This window comes from Lepidochelys kempii, chromosome 8 (genome assembly GCF_965140265.1).
Source record: "Lepidochelys kempii isolate rLepKem1 chromosome 8, rLepKem1.hap2, whole genome shotgun sequence".
Classification (NCBI taxonomy): Eukaryota; Metazoa; Chordata; order Testudines; family Cheloniidae; genus Lepidochelys; species Lepidochelys kempii.
This window is the reverse complement of record NC_133263.1, coordinates 36,244,467-36,265,848: the sequence shown is the minus strand read 5'-3', so window position 1 is coordinate 36,265,848 and position 21,382 is coordinate 36,244,467. Positions and strand designations below refer to the sequence as shown.

The following is a 21,382-nucleotide window of genomic DNA, read 5'->3' as shown; positions in this document are numbered from 1 at the left end:
GTTTGTATTGTATAGTTGCCTAACACAATGGAGCCCAGCCTATTTGAGTTCTTTAGGTGCTATCACAGAATAAATGTTAAAGTCAGTGGCAAAAAACTGTTAACACAAAGTGAAGCTGGCTTGGAGGTGGGTCATTCCCTTGCAGAATGCTAAGTTCAGTAAAACTCGAACAACTGAAAACCAGGAAACACCATGCAACCTTAACTCTGCCCTTTTCCAGCACAGTCCCAGTACACCCTATTAACCCACCCACCTTTTGTCTGCCCATGCCCTGTTGCTGAAATGTTCAAGCTCTTCACCTTCCTTTATATCCCACTCACTCTGACCCACAGGATTCCGTTGAACACTGTTAAAGGACAAAAAGAAAAAAAAGGTTGCCCATGCCACCTTCCCTCTGCCCTCTTCAAGCAATGCCTCAATATGCACATAGCACCCGGGCACTGTATGATTCAGGAGGTTCCAGATCCTGGCATACACTCTCACACAGCCAGTTCCCCAGAAGGAATGCCACATGTGTACAGTTTAAGAAACACTTCACTTGAAGACAGTAGAGGGAAGATGGCGTGACAACTTACATAACATAAGAACGGCCATAGTGGGTCAGACCAAAGGTCCATCTAGCCCAGTATCCTGTCTTCTGAAGGTGGCCAATGCCAGGTGCCCCAGAGGGAATGAACAGAACAGGTAATCATCAAGTGATCCGTCCCCTGTCGCCCAGTCCCAGCTTCTGGCAAACAGAGGCTAGGGACACCACCCCTGCCCATCCTGACTAATGGCCGTTGATGGACCTATCCTCCATGAACTTATCTAGTTCTTTTTTGAAGCCTGTTACACTCTTGGCCTTCACACCATCCTCTGGCAAAGAGTTTCACAGACTGACTGTGTATTGTGTAAAGAAATACTTCCTTTTCTTTGTTTTAAACCTGCTGCCTATTAATTTCATTTGGTGACCCCTAGTTCTTGTGTTATGAGAAGGAGTAAATAACACTTCCTTATTTACTTTCTCCACACCAGTCATGATTTTATAAACCTCAATCATATCCCCCCTTAGTCGTCTCTTTTCCAAGCTGAAAAGTCCCAGTCTTATTAATCTCTCCTCATACGGAAGCTGTTCCATACCCCTTATCATTTTTGTTTCCCTTTTCTGAACCTTTTCCAAATCCACTATATCTTTTTTGACATGGGGCGACCACATCTGCACACAATATTGAAGATGTGGATGTACCATGGATTTATATAGAGGAAATATGATATTTTCTGTCTTATTATCTATCCCTTTCTTAATGATTCTGTTCACTTTTTTGACTTCTCCACCACCCCCTTTTTTGTGTGCTGTGGGTGAGAATGAATGGGTTGTAAAAGAACGCAAAGGGTTGTATATTTCAACAACGGTGGGGTTGGCAGAGTAAAGGTGTGTGCATGTTAATGGGATGTATTGGGGCATTGCTGAAAGAGGGCAGAGTTAAGGTTGCACAGGTAACCTTAACTGTGCATTTCCTCATTTTCAGATGTTTGAGTTTTGCTTGACTCAGCAGTTTGCAAGGGGACGACCTACCACCAACCAATCTTAATTCTGCATTAATTTTTTTTTTGTCATTGAATTTCCTAGGTCTTCACACAGGAAAGCTCTATTAGTAGTCATTTAGGCAGTTGTTTATATCGTGTCCCACAGTTAGCATACTGAGCCAACTCCCCCCAACCCTACCCTGCACACACATCAGCTGTGCCCACCAGCTGTGCTTCGGTACACCTCCCAAGCTATGCCCCTGACCCATTCCGTGTGTTTCCCCACCTCCCCACTACTGTAGCTGGGCCTCTCCACCACAATTAGGGAACGCATCACCCTGAACTCTTCACACTCTGGTATACAAAAGTTTCTAGTGCCTCCCTCCTCCTATAACTGAACACATGTGCAGTGCCTGGAGCAAAGTGGAATAGTGTTCGGTTGCAGGGGGATTGGGGTTCACTGGAAGAGCTCAGGGTGCACGGTGGGTTGGGGTGCACTGGCAGACCTGGGGTTACAGGGGGGTTGGGGTGCACTGGCAGAACTGAGGGTTCAGAGGGTTTGGGGTGCACTAGCAGAGCTCGGGTTGCATGGGGGTTGGGATGCACTGGCAGAGTTGGGAGTATGTGGGTTGGGATGCACTGGCAGAGCTGGAGGTGCAGGAAGTTGGAGTCCACTGGAAGAGCTGGGGATGCAGGGAGGGTTGGGGTGCACTGGCAGAGTTGTAGGTCTGCAGGCTGGGGCACACTGGCAGAGCTGAGGGTACGGAGGTTGGGGCGCACTGGCAGAGCTGGGAGTGCGGGGGGGCTGGGGTGCACTGGCAGAGCTGAGGGTATGGAGGTTGGGGTGCACTGGCAGAGCTGGGAGTGCTGGGGGGCTGGGGTGCACTGGCAGAGCTGGGAGTGCTGGGGGGCTGGGGTGCACTGGTAGAGCTGGGAGTGCAGGGGGGCTGGGGTGCACTGGCAGAGCTGGGAGTGCGGGGGGGCTGGGGTGCTCTGGCAGAGCTGAGGGTACGGAGGTTGGGGCGCACTGGCAGAGCTGGGAGTGCAGGGGGTTGGCATGCACTGGAAGAGCTGAGGGTTGCCATGCCTCCCACACCTGAGTCCATAATCTTTCTTGCCTCCCCTACCTTATATCCCTGTTCATCCCCCGCCCCATAACCTCCCTCCCCTCGCTGCAGCCCCAACGCCCTCTGCTCCTCCTTCCACACTCCTCCCTCCCCTAACAGCCCTTCCTTTCCTGTAAGCAGTCACATGTCCGCTTCCTCCCCCCACCCAAAGACTAGTTCAGTTTCCACAAAATAAAATTGCCAGCCATGATCCACAATTCCTGCCACCTCCAACCATTCAGTCCAAAACTCTGTCTTACGTGGGGGGCTGTGATTAACTTACCCATAGTTCCCTTAATGGAAGGGTGAGCTCACAGCCATCCAGAGGGCTGGGATTCATCCAGGCATTAGTACCTCCCTGGTTAGCATTACAAGGCAGCAAAAGGGAACCATTGGGAAGGGGGCGGGGGAACGACTGTAACTCAGGAGCCCCTTGGTTAAATGACCCCAAATTAGGATCACTAATGCTACCCTATGCCCCTATGAGGCATACTAGATTTCCAAGGTTTCAGAGTAACAGCCATGTTAGTCTGTATTCGCAGATTTCAAAGCCAGCTGAATAAGTGTTTGGATTTTAGTGTACTTACAAGGTTCGAGCTTTAAAGCATATAAAACAACAGGAATGGAAACCCTTTGGCCTTTTCCCTGTATTTGGGAAAGTGCACATAAAAATGGATGTTTTATAAAATACTGTTCTCACTTTGGGTTCCCCAAAGATTTAGGGGTAGGTTCCATGTGCTACCTTGGGTAAAACTCAACAGATTGAGACTGTTTTGACCTGCAACATAGGAATAGTTTGATCTCTAGCTCTGGGCAAAAAAAAAACCCCACCTGGAAACTTTTTAAAAAATTGCTATTTTTTCCCCTGTCCCAAACCGCGCCAAATTTGAGTCACTAACCCTACCCTACCCTACCCTCTCCTGAGGCACAACGAACCTCAAAGAAATCCAATTAAGCAGGTTGATTTTAGAGGACTTTAAAAGGTTGCACTTTAAACAGACACAGCATTAACTCTAGTGGCACTGCTGCACCACTGTAATAATTTCTCAGATCCCAGGCAGGTATGTGCAATAAACTTGGAGATAAATAGGATGCCTGTGAAAGCATTCAGGTGCCTCTGTACAGAGGGGCCATTTGGAAGTTTATGAATAGGGTGCATATAAATCTATCTGTATCACTAGTGGTGGGTGGACTTCAAAAAGGTTCGGATGAATAAATATCCAGAAGTTTGGCGTATTTTATACAAATCAGAGCCCTTTGTATCTTTTTATCCAAGCTCACATTTCCCCAGAGATACCCAGGTGACCTCCCTTCACTCCACAGCCCTAGGATTGCTACCTTCAGACTGCCAAAACGTGCATCCCATGCACTGTACTTCATAGCCTCAGCTGCCACTCCCCCATCAGGGTGAAGGTCCATGGAGTGAATCCACTGTTGCCACCTCTTCTGTGCCCTTCACACTGAAGTGACATTTATTAAGCTTTCCCCTGCATTGCATTCCAGAGGGTCTGTCTGAGATCTTGCATACTATTGAGATCAAGGGTGAAATTTTTAGTTATCTGAATGACTTAGAAAGCTAACTTCAATTTTCAGAAGTGACTTGGGAACTTAAGAGCCTAATCCTCATTGAAAGTTCATGGGATTTGGGCACCTTAGGCACTAGAGAAAATTGTACTCGAAGAGGCACAGCATACAAACTGATGGCAACAGCAGGGCTGGGGCCAGGACCGGATTATGTAGGAGCCTTCAGCAGGAATGGAATAGAGGACTAGGGACAGTATCCCTTGTTGGAAAGAAGGATCATGGTCAGAGCTGCAGTGGGAGAGAGGTGAGGAAATGTTGTAGAAAGGACCAAAAGTTCAGGCTGGTTCTTAGTTTGCCCAGACTTGTTTTCCCATCTCAGAAATCTTCCCATAGTGGAGGTCACATGTATCTCTGCCATTTCTGGAGAGACCCTCACCCAGAGGTGCCGGAATAGGGGAGGCCAGGGGGCCATGGCCCCATCACTTTTTAAAGTGGGCGGGCTATGCTCTCCCACCTTTTTCTTGCATTAAAGGCGAATGACAGGGGGAGGGGGTGGAGAGGAGCAAGTGGCAGACAGGGCCTCAGGGGACGAGGTGGAGTGGGGGTGGGGCTTGGGGAAAGAGGAGGGGCAGGGGCGGGGTCTCAGGGGAAGAGAAGGGGTGGGGCTTCAGGAGGAAGGGGTGGAGCACGGGTGGGGCCAAGGTTCGGGCACTGTTGCCCCCCACTTCTAGGGAGCTTCTGGCACTCCTGTCCTCATCCCCCTGCCAGTAGGACATCTATGGACATACTTTATGTAGACTCCAAGTGTCTGAAAATTGAGATACAGTGACATCTGCATGGGAGTCAGGCATGTCACCACTGGCCTAACCAAACTGGCACATGACACTATCTTGATTTGACTTCACCACAGACTCTGCAGCTCCTGACAGCAGCATTTTGGAGGCCATGGCTGCACTGCAGAACTTACAGTGGTGCAGCTGCTCCGATGCACCTGCGCCATGGTAATGCTGCTAGTGCAGACACTCTAGGTCAAAGGAGAGAGCTCTCCCATTGCTAATTATTCCAAGCCCCGCGAGCGGTGGTAGCTATGGCAGAAGGAGAAGCTCTCCCGCTGACATAGCACTGTCCACACCGGTGCTTAGGTCGGTGTAACTTACGTCACTTGGGGGGGGTGGCTTATTCACACCCCTGAGCAACATAACTTATACTGACGTAAGCTGTAGCATAGCCATAGCAAACGTCTAGTGTCATCATGTTCAAACATGCCATGATATTCCTCCCTATAGCACCACTTTCAGAACAGGTTGTGTGACTGTGAATTGACTCCTCTGGGAACCTGAGACAATGATACAGTAATGTAGGTGGGATTTCCTTACCCATTGAAAGTTACCAGGAAGTGGAGATTTTCCAGCCAGGGGTTAGTAGCAGCATTTGCAAATTATTAGCAATAGTAAAATAGCATTAGAAATAGTAAAAATATTCTAACTAACAATGAATAGGAAGCTCAGTCTGTTTAGTTGATCAAAGAGAAGATTGAGATTGACTTGATTACAGTGTATAAGGAGCAAATATTGGGTACTAAAGGGCTCATTGAGCTAGCACAGAAAGCTAGAACAGGAAGTTCAAGCCAAACACATTCCAGTTAGAAACAAGGCTTGCATTTCTAACCAAGGGTGATCAGCCCTGGAACAAGCTACCAAGGGAAGCGGCAAATATTCCATCTCTTGAAGTCTTCAAATCAAGACCAGCCTGGACTGTCAAACCCAAGTTAATGGGCTCAGTACAGGGGTATCAGGGTGGCCTGTATTATACAGGTCAGACTAGATGATCTATTGAGCCGTTCTGGCCCAAAAATCTATCAATAATATTTTGCACGTCTATACTGGCTTTAGTCTGAGGTTCACAAAGCATGTTACAAACACTGATCTCCCTAGCTTCCTAGCAGAGTCTGAATGTAGAAGGTGAGTCTGTCAGCTGCCCCAGAGCTCCGCACAGCGCATTCAGGAGTGAGTGGGACAAGGCTGGCTGTAAGCTGCCTTTGGATGCCCTGTTAGAGGGGAGTCCTCCAGCTCAGAGGTGTCTGTATTCTGCCTTCTGGGTAATCAGTGCAGTACAGATGGGGAATCACGCAGCCCTAGTCTGCACAGCCCTCCCTCACACAGATGGGGAACTTAGTCTGGGCCCCTCTTCATGCAGTAGCACATGCTGGTGTGTTTGTGTTTCCAACAAGGGAGGGAAATGTTACAATCAAAAAGAAAAAAACAACATCCTCTCCATTTCTAAAGTGTTCAGAGAACATTCCACTTTTTAAGCCCCCCCCCCTTTCAAAACAGGTAAATCTAGGACTAAGGCAATTTGACAGTGTTCCTTTAAACAAGTAAACACAAGAAGTTGAAATGCAGCCCTTTTCTTTTCTTATTATTGCCACTGAATTATTTGTATATCCATAGTGTATCCGCTAAGCATACACTTGGCAAGAAAAAACAATTCTATTCTACCCCTGAGCAATAGTACAGAGTTAATCTGTCAACATGTGTTTGAACTATAAAGCTTTGATCATGCTAAATGTTGCATACGGTTAAAAAAATAAACAATTCTTCCCCTCTCCCCCGTAATTTATCTGTAGACTGGTAGAAAGTACTAGTGTGAATTTGGCAGAGGGAAGATGTCTGTTTTCTATGGAGTATGGAGAGGTCAGTAATTCAGGCAGCATTATATAAAAACTAGCATGCCCCTCTGCAGCTAGTACATCACATTCATCCCTGGTGTAACTTCAGTGAAGTCAGCAAAGTTATGCTGGGGAGAAATTTGGTGTCTAATTCCCTTTTCCTATGTGAGCCAAAAATGCGGATGCTACAATTATTATGTCAGTAGGTCTATCCATGAATCACAGAAAAATTACACATAAGAACTAAAGTGCTGACCGTAATCTAATCATCCTTGAGGTCAGGTTGAATGTAGACATTTAAAAATATATCAGGACGACTGAAACTTTGATGGGGCATATATAATGGAATGGGAGAGAAACAGGAAACAGCCCCAATCTCAAGCTTCCAACTTTCTTGGTATCTCTTGGTCTCTGATCTGTTGGCTGATAGGGATCTAGCAGTCACTGTAGGGCCAACATTTCTTTTCAGTCTAATGAGTACGAGGATCTTCCCCAGGATGAGAATCCGGGGCAAACTATACTGGTGGGGGGTTGACAATGGGAGGCTCTAAAGTAGTGATACTCAGACCTCAGTGGTTCAGGAGCCAAATTAGCGATCAACATTACCCAAAAGAGCCACAGTCATGTGACTTCACTGGTACATTTACTATTATATCTGTATCTATATTATTGTCACTGCAAAATGACTGACCAAGTATCATTATTTTATCAACTACAATTGGTTAGTAATATAGTAAAACCATCCTGATTGGTTAATAATTAAATCACACAGTGTTTTAATATCATGTGCCACAAAGAACCACAGGAGACATATTAAAGAGCCACTTGCAGCTCCTGAGCCTCAGTCTGAGTACTGTAGCTGCAGAGTGTGTAAGACACAAAGACTGCTGCCAGCTGGAGCCCAGCTGACTGAATAGGAGGCAACCCTGGCCATTGTGATGTCACCAAAGGGTAGGCAGCCTGTGCCAGGAGAGGGAGTTGGGTGATGAGAGAGCTCATTTGGGGTCAGAGAGAGAGAGGTCTGTGGGCTAGACAGAGGGATCGGAGAGTCAGGGACAGGTAAGGACAATGTGGGGGAATTACCTAGTTAGGCTAGGAGAAAGGGTGGAGAAGGAGAATGAGTAAGAAAGGAGCCTTGATTGGTTTTGGAGAAGCATTTGAATTGTTCAGGGTTAAACCTCCAAACTCCAACTTTTGAGGTTCAATCCTGTGGGTCAAGTTAAAAGAACCTTCCGACAAAGCAACTTTTCCGTCCCTTTGGATTGGCCTTGCCAGCAACATGCTACATGCATCAGTGCTAAACGTCGTGGTTCCAGTGCCTCCCATGTGTAACTCTGCCCCGCAACACTGAACCCCAATAACTAGACACACTGAGGGATCTTGTCCAGGCATTTCACTGGTTTGCAGCTGCCTGAGCCACAAAGCAAAATCTCTACCTGAGTTCCTCTGGATTTGCACTTGTGTAAATGATGGCTGAATATGGCCCTAGGCTTGCAGATCATCCTGGTGCAGTACTAGTGACTGGGGGCGTCATGAGACCCCAGCAACTGGACAGGGGCTTGTTCCAGTGCAACTTTATTGTCTATCCCTTACCATGGAAAACCATTGAGAATGCTCTCTCCATAACCCTAATACAACAGGTTCCCCTGGAAGAGTGCTGGAGCTTCCTGCAGTGCCTCTGGGGGGTAATGGCATTAGGTGGAGTAGGACACTTGCCGTGCACCACTTCCAAATAGCTCTATCAACCTGTGGTACCTGCTGCCAGTCTGTGTACGTAGTGACAGTAACACTAGTCTCCAAGAAGGTTGCTCGGTAGCACAAAGCCTGCCTGCCCCTCTTGTCAGGTGGCAGCTGGTGGAGGTGATTAGCAGTGGGCAGGTGAGTAGGAAGGTGACAGGCCTAAAATGAAAGGATGGGTTTGCTGACACCTGGCCGCCTGAAGATTAGAAAAGAACAGAATATTGATATAAAGGAAACCTGATTAAACAAAGCAGAGATTAAATGGAGGAACTGTACATAAAGCTTTTAACTTTATTTTTCCATTCATCACTATGCACTTTTATTTCTAACCATAGCCTCGAGGATGCTGCCAGATTTGTTCTGTGATTTGTCCCCTTTTCCTCCTCCAGATGTCCAAACGGATTCTTCGGACAGAGATGTTTGGAAAAACTGCCTTTGCGATTGTACATGCCAGATCCTAAGCAAAGTATGTTTGAAGAGAAAAAAATGCACCACACTACTTAAATCTCCTGGGCACAGCGCAGCACTGGATTTAGAGTGGTCTAGCCAGGGGTGTGTTTTGATAGAATGTTTGGGTTAGGGAAACAGGTAAGGGATCAGGCTGAAAGCAAATCATAGGAATCGTGGAAGGGATCTGAGGTGGCATCAGGAGGGGCCGCATTTCAGTCCACTTCGATATCATTTTGCTATCTTGTTTCTCTCTTTCTGGTTTTCTTTCTTTCGTTAGGTGTCCGATCGAATTCACCGGGGATCGGTGTGAGCACTTCGCAATGGTCAGCTTCTCCAGTATGTCTCTTTCTACTTCTCTTTCTCCCTGATTATCGTAGCACTGTGTGACATCTTTAAAGCAGGTTCTTCCATTCCTTAGGGCCTTGTTCTCCTCTTTTTGTGCCCGTGTAGCTCTGGCTGACATTAATGGGAGCTAAGTGAGTGCTGCTAAGAGGAAAATGAAAGCCCTCGCTGTCTCACAATCATTTTGAATGGTTCTTGCTTTCACTTGTAAACGAACATAATGTAGGATTTTACAGTTTGCTCTTTTCATGCAAAATCCAAATAAGCAAAGATTTTCAAGTGTGCTGTGGAGAACAGGTTGAGTGATAAGAAACCTCTATTAACATTATTATCACATGAGGAACTGCTTTGCACAATACACAGGAATCCTTTCCTTAACTTTGAAAGTGGGATCTGTGAGTTTCTCTGTACCAATTTGGGAATGATAGGTAGAGTTGGGCTGAAGACCACCAATTATTTCAGAAGAACGGCCATACTGGGTCAGACCAGTGGTCCATCTAGTGGAAACATCCCCTGTCATCCAGTCTGAGCTCCTGGCAGTCAGAGGTTTAGGGACACCCAAAGCATGGGGTTGTGTCCCTGACCATCTTGGCTAATAGCCATTGATGGACCTACCCTCCAGGAACTTATCTAATTCTTTTTTTGAAACCAGTTATACTTTTGGCCTTCACAATATTTCCTTGCATTTTTTCAGAGACTAGGCTGTGTTTACTTTTCCAGCAGCTAAGCGAAGCTTCACTCACTGTGAAATTGATATTACCCATTGCGAGCTTTGGGTCAAACCCTGACGTCTTTTCTAAGGGCTGGATTATGGCTGTTCCTTTCAGAAGTTCTGGGTGGTGCACCTCCTGAAGGGGTGTAGCCATAGATATCCCTCTCTGAGACAGAGTTCCTCCCACATCTCCCCATGGAATATGGCAGCCTTACACTGATGCAGGGCAGTGCCTGACTTAGATGACTGAATTCTTCATTTTTACTAGGTCCCTGTTTAGACAAACTCCTTTGTATCCATGTCAGCAGGAGTTTGTAGTGTGAGTGTGTTAAACTCAGGGCAAAATTCTGATCTTGGTGTAAATCAGGAATAAGACCATTGAAGCCATTGGACTTGCTGTGGATTTACAGCAGTGTAACTAAGAATCCAGCCACAGTTACGGACATCAGACATTGGCCTTTTCAAATGGCCAATTATGCAACCTTTACATGGAGTAGTACATATGTGAGTAGCCCCCTTGACTTGAGTGGGACTGCTCATGTGAGTAAGTACTATGCAAAGTGAATAAAAGTTGCAGAATCAGGCCATTTAATTAGCAGCATACACTCAGTTAAACAAAATGTGCAAGCATTTGTTGTGTCCAGTCACAAAGTGTGTGCTCACTATGCGATCCTTGCTACCTGGCTTACAGTTGTGGTCCAAGTTCTGGTAGGTCAGCCAGTCTTTCAGAATTTGTGCATTTCTGAGATTTGTGAACATGGGCTGGGAGCTTCTAAAATGTTTGCCCAGCTATTTCTCCTTAGTTTTTGTCATTGTTTTGCTGCTTTGCAAAATATACACCCCGTGCAATATAAGGATTTAGGGCATTGCAGAGGATGTATTTTTAAAACTTGCTCAGTTCATCCGGCTATTATTTGCCCCTAATTTTCGTCAAAGGAAAGCCTTATAGCTAAAGAACACCAGATCCTTATAAGTGAAACTATACAAAGGGGTCACCATTGAGATGTCATTATTTGCCAACGGACACCACATACCTAGTGATATCTAAGATCTGTCCTTACAAATTCCTAGACCACCCCTGTTTCTCCCTCTACTTATAATAGTAGATATCAGTAGTAACTATGTAGTAACAGCTGGGAAATGTTAACTTTATAATAGTTTCTACTGCATGCACAAACAAGATGCAATGGGCTTTGTCAATGAGGATTTGGCTAGAGATGAGTGAAAATTGGATTTCTGTCCCATAGAAAATTTTGCTATTTTAACATTTTGTTTTTTTCCCAAATTGGAATGCAAAGTTTAAATATCAAATTTTTGCTCAGAACAAAACATTCCAAACAAATTAAATTTGGAAATGGCACAATGTTTTCTTTCAGCATTTTTGATCAAAATAATAATAATTTTGATATTTCCGAATCAGAACGTTTTATGAACTGACTCAAAATATTTCATTTTATGCTAGTTCAACATTAAACCGCATTTCCCGATAGTAGGACATTGACATGTGGGAGTTATAGTTCAGGTAGGACTCCTCTATTCTCTCCTATGGGCTCCCTGGCCAGGGCACATTTACTATGATCCACCCACAGCTATCAGAGTAACAGCCGTGTTAGTCTGTATTCGCAAAAAGAAAAGGAGTACTTGTGGCACCTCACTTAAGGCTGTAGCTCACGAAAGCTCATGCTCAAATAAATTGGTTAGTCTCTAAGGTACTACAAGTACTCCTTTTCTTTTTACCCACAGCTATGTGACTCCCATGATGCACCATATCACTTGGTCAGAGGGGAGACTGTAGTGCATCATGGTTTGGTCAGGGAGAGGCATCATAATTTTTGCAAAGAAGTTTTGCCATTTTCTTACAATAAAAATAGCTTTTTTGTTAAAACAATGAGTTCTAATCAGTGAGAAGTGCCTTTTGTTTTGTCGGAACATTCACGGGAAGACCAACTATGCTTTGATTTTTTTGCAAGACTGTAAAAATGTGATTTTTTCATTGTTGGTGAGAATTTTTTGTTATATTCATGGTTTAAAATGACACTGTCAACTTTAAAATCACATATTACAATCTAACCCATTTCTTGACCTACATCAGTTAATCACCCACTGATTATTAAATGTCCAGGTTACCTTTCAGTAATTATTTGTTTATTTTTTACATTTGTCTCAACTTCAATAATAATAATCAGAGAAGTGAGGTTCACCTTTATTTATAGCTGGTTTCATTTCCAGATTTGCAGTGCTGCAATGTTTGGATTACAGACATGGCAGAGGAATGTGTATTTGGTTTCAAATTTTTCCAAATGGAAGATTTAAAGGAAAAAAATAACATTTCTCTTGGGTTTTTTTTTGTTTGTTTTTAACAAAATCTAAATATGAGGCCCAATAAAAGTTAGCACTATGTCTTTAATTATCTTTCCACTTCATGCTATGCATGTGACGACAGATCAAAAACTGAAACAGACTCAGATGGTTCCAGAAAAATTTCCAGGGAAAATAAAAGAAACATGCCTTGTGATTCATATTCTGAGCACATTGTCAATGAGTAACAAATCATTAAATAAAATAATGAATCATTATGACCACTCTAAAGCTTTATTAAATGCTTATTAGTTTTTTTAGATGCTCGTATCCTGACTAGAGCCTCTGTGCGCTACTGCAATATAAATATTAAATAATCATTGATGCTGATGGCGAGGCATAACCCAAAGGCTGAGGCTGATTCTTTGCAAACTGATATAAATTCAGGACACTAACCTGACATGATGATTAGACCCTTTTGCTGCATCTAGGCCAGATACTTAGGAGGATGTACCCAGGGTTCCATCAGGCCAGGTGTAGAGTGCTTCCTGAGAGTGACTGCATCCTGGCTGGGCTAAACCTTGGAGTCCATACTCTGTATTTACTCAGTCCTTGCTCAGGTAAAACTTCCATTGACCTAAGTAGATGCAGGATCATACTATCTATTTGCCAGATAGCACTGGAGGTTTGTTCTTCTCTGCTAGTCAGAAGAATCTGTTCCAGACACTATGATATGGAGAAGCTGAAATAATTGGATGATTTCTCCCCCCATAGAAAGATTTTCCACTTTGCTCTTATGATCATGTGATTCAGTGGCTATTGCGAATCCCTAGTGCTAATTTTTGTCCTTCTGTAGTACCTCCAGAAGCTGTTGTCATGAGAAATTCTAATGATATTTACTGCTATGTGACAATACAGTTAAAATATTGAAATTCAGTTTTTCTGTGGATCATGCTTATATTATTTCAGTTTTTCATCTGCTGGTGGGGGGATTTTTTCCAGGTCAGTGCAGAGAAACTCATTGAAATTAGCACTATTGGAAGAAATCTGGAGATTCTTAACTCTATTTTGATGTAGCCCTTATGCTGGTGAATGGCAACTGATGTCAGCTGGTGTTTGCCTGAGTAAAATTTGAGTAAGGATTTCCAGATTTCTCCACAGAAGGTTACACTGAATACTGCATTTAGTTATTTTTTGTTGTAATGCAAAAATAATCAGAAATGTGTGGAAATACTGGAATGAAACCAAAAAGTATGAATAATAGTTACTTATTTAACAGAACTGTGGTTCTCGGAGATGTTTTGTCCATGTGGCTCCCACATGTGGTGTTATACATATGCCCCATAAGCAGCAAACATGGGAGCCACAAGGACAAATACTCAAATTAGAACTGTTGTTTTACTTTATTTATTGTAGCACCTTTCATGCAGGGTGCCACAAAACATCTTTGGAGACATTTGCAAAAACAAAGGGTTAAAATGGCAGAGGAAGGAATGACAGATTTACTGCAATTAAAAGGTATCTAAGGTACATATCAAAGGATAAATAAAATAAATAAGGTCCTGATCCTGCACTGGATGCACACGTTAGGATCCCTGTGACCATGAAGAGCTCTGTTGATTTCCTTGGGCTCTGCACAGGTTCAGGCATCCAACCTTGTGAAATATATTGTAAGATCAGGACCTGAACATCTAAAGTTGATCATGTTTAAACAAGTGGGATAGAGGTGTTTGCTGTATAGATACCAATGGGACTGTGACCTACATTAGAAAGACATTTAAATCAGTTTTAATTTAGATTGAAGGAGAATAAGTAATTAATTTTAAATGCGTACCGAATATAATTAAATATATATAAGAGAGATGTACCTTTGATATTTTAGAGTCTATTAAATGAAAAGAAATAGTCTAGGCTTAACTCCACTGTTTATGAATCATCAAATCATTTTGTGAAAGTATTTTTCATTTCACATTCTTCATGTTTATGTGTAATTATGTCTCTGCACAATTATAATTACAGTGTATATAATAATAATAATATATATACAGCAATATGGATATTGTAATCATCATATAGATTGCAAGCCAAGAATATTGAAACATACAGCAATAATCATATCTTCTGCCAGCTTCTAAAAGTCATATCGCATAGCTGTGATGTAATCAGAGGACCGTGAGGGTCACAGTGTGAAATATGACCTCAAGTGTAAAACCTCAGTAAAACAGAATGACTTTGGCAGCATTTTAACCAATAAAAATGTAACGTGCAAATGAAGAAAAGTTAGCTTTCCTGATTGGCTGAGTTGACTTTAATGTCACTGTCTTACCACCTATTATGCCTGCTTTCTCCCCATCCCACTGTTCATAACAATAGCTAAATCAAACTGTAAGTTTAAAAGAATTACACTATTTGTGTTCTGTGTTTGTAATTTTTCGGTGTTTCCTTATTAAGCCCATGCTGTATCTTGAGGTGCCAACAGGCTTCATCTCATGCATATCAGCATCCTTTTATATCTTTGCATAATCTTATAGTGCAGTTATCTCCCCCCACCCCCTTTAGCCCCTTGACTATATATGGTAGAGTGACTGGACTGGAAGTTTACAGTACAGAGCTATCATTTCTGTAGCCTGAAAAGGTGATGAATGTTGAGGCATGGTGACTCGGTGTTACCCACAAAGTCTCTTTTGCAACGTAAGGGACAATAGTTTCCCATTGAAAATTTAAAACTCCAGTGTGTGGCCCAAATTCTGCACTCAGGTATAATTATCCACCTCCCATTGACACCAGTAAGAGTTGTTGGTCTGTATTTGTCCCCAAACATGGGCCTTATCCAAAGGCCTTTGAAGTCAGTGGAAGTTTTTCCACTGAATTCAGTGGCCTTTGGATGAAGCCCCATATACTTGCATAGGAATATGTTAAAACAGTTTTAAATCCTTTGTTTTAAGCATACTACCATTTCGGTTATACTCTGCTCAGGTGCCCAACCCTACCTCAGATCACAGGACTCCGTAATAACAGCAGCTTTCTTGGATTCTTGAGCTTAGAGAGGAGTGAAATTTTGTCTGTTTCTTTTGTTCACATCCACTTCAAAATGTTTCTTTCGCATAAAACATTATTAGGCACCACATGGTTGCACTACATATACACCAAAATATTTTTATTTAGATTTCCGCCATCTTTTGCTTCTGTTTTCCTGCAGTATAACCATGTAGCCTGAAATGCAGCAAAAGAGCTAGGTCGAGACTCAACAACGTAATTTGCTAACAAAACGTTACAGCTGCATAGCACTGACTGCACAATCCCTACTCCATAAAACCATTCCATTGGGTCTGATATGCGTTGTTACCATATAATCCTGTTCCTTAAGGAGCCACGGCTTTGGATGTATAGAATCATAGAATCATAGAATCTCAGGGTTGGAAGGGACCCCTGAAGGTCATCTAGTCCAACCCCCTGCTCGAAGCAGGACCAATTCCCAGTTAAATCATCCCAGCCAGGGCTTTGTCAAGCCTGACCTTAAAAACCTCTAAGGAAGGAGATTCTACCACCTCCCTAGGTAACGCATTCCAGTGTTTCACCACCCTCTTAGTGAAAAAGTTTTTCCTAATATCCAATCTAAACCTCCCCCACTGCAACTTGAGACCATTACTCCTCGTTCTGTCATCTGCTACCATTGAGAACAGTCTAGAGCCATCCTCTTTGGAACCCCCTTTCAGGTAGTTGAAAGCAGCTATCAAATCCCCCCTCATTCTTCTCTTCTGCAGGCTAAACAATCCCAGCTCCCTCAGCCTCTCCTCATAAGTCATGTGTTCTAGACCCCTAATCATTTTTGTTGCCCTTCGCTGGACTCTCTCCAATTTATCCACATCCTTCTTGAAGTGTGGGGCCCAAAACTGGACACAGTACTCCAGATGAGGCCTCACCAATGTCGAATAGAGGGGAATGATCATGTCCCTCGATCTGCTCGCTATGCCCCTACTTATACATCCCAAAATGCCATTGGCCTTCTTGGCAACAAGGGCACACTGCTGACTCATATCCAGCTTCTCGTCCACTGTCATCCCTAGGTCCTTTTCCGCAGAACTGCTGCCTAGCCATTCAGTCCCTAGTCTGTAGCTGTGCATTGGATTCTTCCATCCTAAGTGCAGGACCCTGCACTTATCCTTACTGAACCTCATCAGATTTCTTTTGGCCCAATCCTCCAATTTGTCTAGGTCCTTCTGTATCCTATCCCTCCCCTCCAGCGTATCTACCACTCCTCCCAGTTTAGTATCATCCGCAAATTTGCTGAGAGTGCAATCCACACCATCCTCCAGATCATTTATGAAGATATTGAACAAAACCGGCCCCAGGACCGACCCTTGGGGCACTCCACTTGATACCGGCTGCCAACTAGACATGGAGCCATTGATCACTACCCGTTGAGCCCGACAATCTAGCCAGCTTTCTACCCACCTTATAGTGCACCCACCTTATGTACTGATGATCTTTCCTGGCTGAGGAAGCCTCTTAAAGCCATAGCTGCAGCAGCTATTGTCTTTTGGGTAGAGTCTTCTCTCGCTTTTCCTGACTGAGCTGTCACAGCACACTTAGCCAGATCTCATGGTTTTCAGTTTTATTAGCATCACTAACGGACATCACAATGTCCAATCCCAGGTTCCAGTTCCATTAGTTGCGCAGATTGTTATAAACTTTCTCAAGATATCTGGCCAGCACAGCGGGACCTAGCCGTGTGATGATGTGAAGTGATATAGGGACAAAGCACAATCAGGTGGTCAGTGATCACAGCTTGTAACCTGTCTCCACTGGGAGCCTGTACGTCATAAGGGTTTTATCAGCCTTTTCACTTACATTATAGCACCTATTCCCATACGCGGCTGGAAGTCCATACTGCACTTACTTCTCTATAACCTTGGGAGGCAGGTGTCTGGGAAAACCTGAGAGTGCTAAGTCCACAGAACATGGCATCTTAATAGGCCTTCATGTGCTAAGGTCATGGGAGTCATAGATTTTGAGATAAATTCTCAGGTGCAAGTGACAGAATCATTTTCAGGTTTAGTCCGACACTTCATTCATCGAAATACGCCATAGCCTGATATTCTGCGATATCTTCAACAGTGGGGCATCGTCTTCTTGTTGGCATTAAGGTGACTACATGTTCCTCAGCCTAGGCAGGGACAAAACCCAGTAAGTCAAAACATGCTGCCACTGTGTCTTCCCAAAATTTAAAACAAAATTGCTTCTCAAAAGGAAGACTGAGTTAATCTAACCAATCCCATCGTCTCCTAACCACTCAGGTTATATTTCTCTTCCTCTTAAGTGCTTTACCGGTCGGGGAATCTCCAGAAAAACTGAATTAATCTTGATGATATTCTTGCAGCTGCAGGGATGTTGCTGCTGAATAAATATTAACAATAAAATGGTCAGAGATTCTCCAGTATGAACACGTCACAAGTTCAGGGTAACTGCACCTGTATTTCCCTCTTCATAGTCTACTCCAGGAGCATCCAGTCAGGTCTCCAGCCACCACCTGTCTCTAGGCCTGGACCCTTGTCCCACTCCCTTATGACTACGGGTTTTAAGGCTGCCCAGCTCCCTGCTTTACACTGTGATCTCTCCAGTCTGCCAGTGTCTGTGCATTGCTTTCTCTCCGAGGGCTATGACCAGTGTATTGCCAGCAGTTACAAATTACCACCCAGCTCTTTCTAAGCAAGCACATTTATTCTTAAGGTTAAAGCATTACAGAGAATACATAATAAAAACAATAAACAGATTTAAACACACACACCTTATCAGAAGCCACCTGCCAGTCTTATGTGGCCCTCATAGGCCAGTCTTTCCAACCCTTCCACAAGGGTTGAGGCCCTTCTTGGACAGAAGCACCTGTCCGTTTTTTGAATCAGAAAGAAATCCTGTGTCAATTCAAACTCAGCCTTTTAGACTCAGTGACTCACTGAAATCGCCCCCCACTGTTTTTAATTCCTGGAGGAGCTGAGGTGACCTTCCCCCACGGAATAGAATGCAACCATACATCAACCGTTCTGACATTTAATAAATGGTCCCCAAAGATACTGTATGGGGTTGCAATATCTCTCTCAGAATATTTACTGGATTTTCTTTGGGAAGTCCGAGTTTTCCTGGGTTGGATTCTCATCTCCCAGGGAAACCCTAAGAGTTGTGATTTCTGCATTTGTGGTCAGGTCTTAGGCTCCTCTCAGTCACCCTGGTGGAATGAGGGAGTTACTGTATTGAAGTCAAGGAGTAATGATAGTAAAACCAGTGTAAAGGGAGAAGAAAATCAGGTCTTGTCTTTTCTTAGTGAAGGAGCTAAACCCTTAGTGGTCCTTCCCAAAAGACTGCACTGTTTAATACTCAATCTAGAGTTAAAGGCAGCAGCAAAGCTCTTCAAAATACTTGACAAGTTTCCCTCCAGTTATGCGTCAACAATAAAATGTCTCAGACACAGGAGGGACTATTTCGTTTCCATCTTCAGCAATACCTCTGCTTGGATGTGATGTTGTCACCATGATGACTCCACTTGACCTGGGGAATTTTATCAGTGGATCTCATGAAAGCACCCATGCTGGGACTTGGGGACAGTTTTTACCTTCATTTCTCTGCACATGTCTATGCTTGTGTCACCAGGGCTGGTACCAAAACCACCGCTCTTGCAAAGATGACTTTCTGAAGAATCTTAGGGCTAGTTTACACTAGAAGTGCTACAGTTGCACTGATGCACCTGCACTTCTGTAGTGTGTCTGGTGAAGATGCTCTGTGCCAATGGGAGAGAGCTCTCCTGTCTGCATAATAAAACCTCTGTGAGAGGTGGTAGCTGTGTCGCTGGGAGAAGCTCTTCCGCCACATAGCACTGTCCACACTGGTGCTTAGGTCAGTGTAACTTAGTCACTTGGGGGGTGGTTTATTCACACCCCTGAGCAACATAAGTTATACCAACATAAGTGGTGGTGTGTACAACCAAGCCCTTAGTAACAATATTGGTCGCCATTTCTTGAGATCATATCTGTCCTCCTCCATTTTATTCAACAATATCCTAAGGGACTGGGAGAGCCTTCTTTTTCAACCGTCTGCTGAAAAGATTGCCAGAGCTCTGGTCAACAGGTCCCCAAGGGTTTTGTAAAACACAGAGATAATTCCCTCACACCCTGGTGAACTGGAGATATTGAAAAAAATAGTGCTATAAACAACACCCTTTCCAGTGAAGACAATTCAGGGATCAGCATGTTAACTCAAATGTCTATATTTAAATTTTATCCAGCTGAGATTTGTGGAACAGTTTAGAATTTTGTCACACAGTGTAGAATTCTGCTGGGTCCATTTATGTTTTTTTTCTTCTGAGTCCTGAAAGTTCACCTCAAGTTTACTATTCACTCTTTTCCGGAAAGAAATGACATCAATCTGGTGGAGAACCCAGAGTCCTGTTCATCTTGCTGTTGATTTTTCTAAGTGTGTATTCTGCTTTATTTTCTGCTTGATGATGATATTAAAGTTGACATCTGTGACCTAAAATGGAGCTAACCTACACTAATTTCTGATTTAACCTTGTATAGTCCCCATTTTTCTTCCAGATTTTGTACTTAGCTTCTTTTAAAAATTTAATTTTGAGAAGTCAGTTGGTGTCTTCCCACCAATCTGCAGAGAAATCATACAGCAGCATCTTCTAATCCTTAGAGAGAGAATAAACTTTGCCCTGAATTTTGTAGTCCCATAAGAGCTCATTATTCAGGCCCTTTTTCTAAGTGGAGAGAGATGTATTTATTGCACAGTGCTCAGTATAGTGACATGGAAACGTGGAATGGAAGAGATTTACTTGAGCAGTCAATGTTGTGGAGTTAGTGTATATCCCAGCAATTTTGCTTTTGGTGGAACTTTTATGAAAATGTACCCTGGATTTCTCGGGTATGTGAGCTATATGAGTCTGTTAGGTTCTGCTTAATGTGAATATTTGAAGCATGGCCATCATATGTGAAGGTATGTAACTGAACGTTGCTGTCCAAGTTTCTCTTTCTGTAGTTGAAATCGCTTCTGAAGGTGTGGACTCTAAAAAGTATTATTGAGACCTGGTCAGAACCGTGTGTTGAAGACAGTTTTGCCCTGTTATAGCAGCAAAATCATTTTTATCTTAAGGTGAGAAGGGGCGAGGGATAACCCAGTACTTGCTGCAGTGGACAACAGCTGGTCATTTCCCTATTGTAGACAGGGATAGATAAGACATTATACATTCAAAGGTTTCAGAGTGGTAGCCGTGTTAGTCTGTATCAGCAAAAAGAACGAGGAGTACTTGTGGCACCTTAGAGACCAGCTAATTTATTTGGGCATAAACTTTCATGGGCTAAAACCCACTTCATCAGATGCATGGAGTGGAAAATACAGTAGGAAGATAAATATATATGAAAAGATGGGGGTTGCCTTACCAACTCTAACGAGACAAATCAATTAAAGTGGGCTATTATCATCAGGAGGAAAAATCACTTTTATAGTGGTAATCAGGATGGCCCATTTCAAACAGTTGACAAGAAGGTGTGAGGAACAGTAGGGGGGAAAATTAGCATGGGGATATAGTTTTTAGTTGTGTAATGACCCATCCACTCCCAGCCTTTATTCAGGCCTAATTTTGATGATGTCCAGTTTGCAAATTAATTCCAGTTCTGCAGTTTCTCGTTGGAATCTGTTTTTCAACTTTTTTTGTTGAAGAATTGCCTGTAATAGGTCTGTAATTCAGTGTTCAGGGAGGAAGAAGTATTCTCCGACTGGTTTTTGAATGTTATAATTCTTGACGTCTGATTTGTGTCCATTTATTCTTTTTATTCTTTTCATTCACCTGCACATCTACCAATGTGATATATGCCATCATGTGCAAAAAGTGCCCTCTGCCATGTACATTGGCCAAACTGGACAGTCTCTACACAAAAGAATAAATGGACACAAATCAGACATCAAGAATTATAACATTCAAAAACTAGTCGGAGAATACTTAAACCTCCCTGGACACTGAATTACAGATCTATTGCAGGCAAT

At 43.4% G+C, this 21,382-nt stretch overlaps 1 protein-coding gene across 2 annotated transcripts in view; it reads left to right on the top strand.

The window, feature by feature from the left end:
• The window catches only part of NRG2 (neuregulin 2), a 317,255-nt gene that overhangs the window by 255,922 nt on the left and 39,951 nt on the right, over nucleotides 1–21,382 (top strand). For both annotated transcript variants that reach the window (XM_073356050.1, XM_073356049.1), the window contains one exon: nucleotides 9,272–9,330. In XM_073356050.1, coding sequence (XP_073212151.1) covers nucleotides 9,272–9,330 — 59 coding nt within the window. The remainder of the gene's footprint in view (nucleotides 1–9,271; nucleotides 9,331–21,382) is intronic.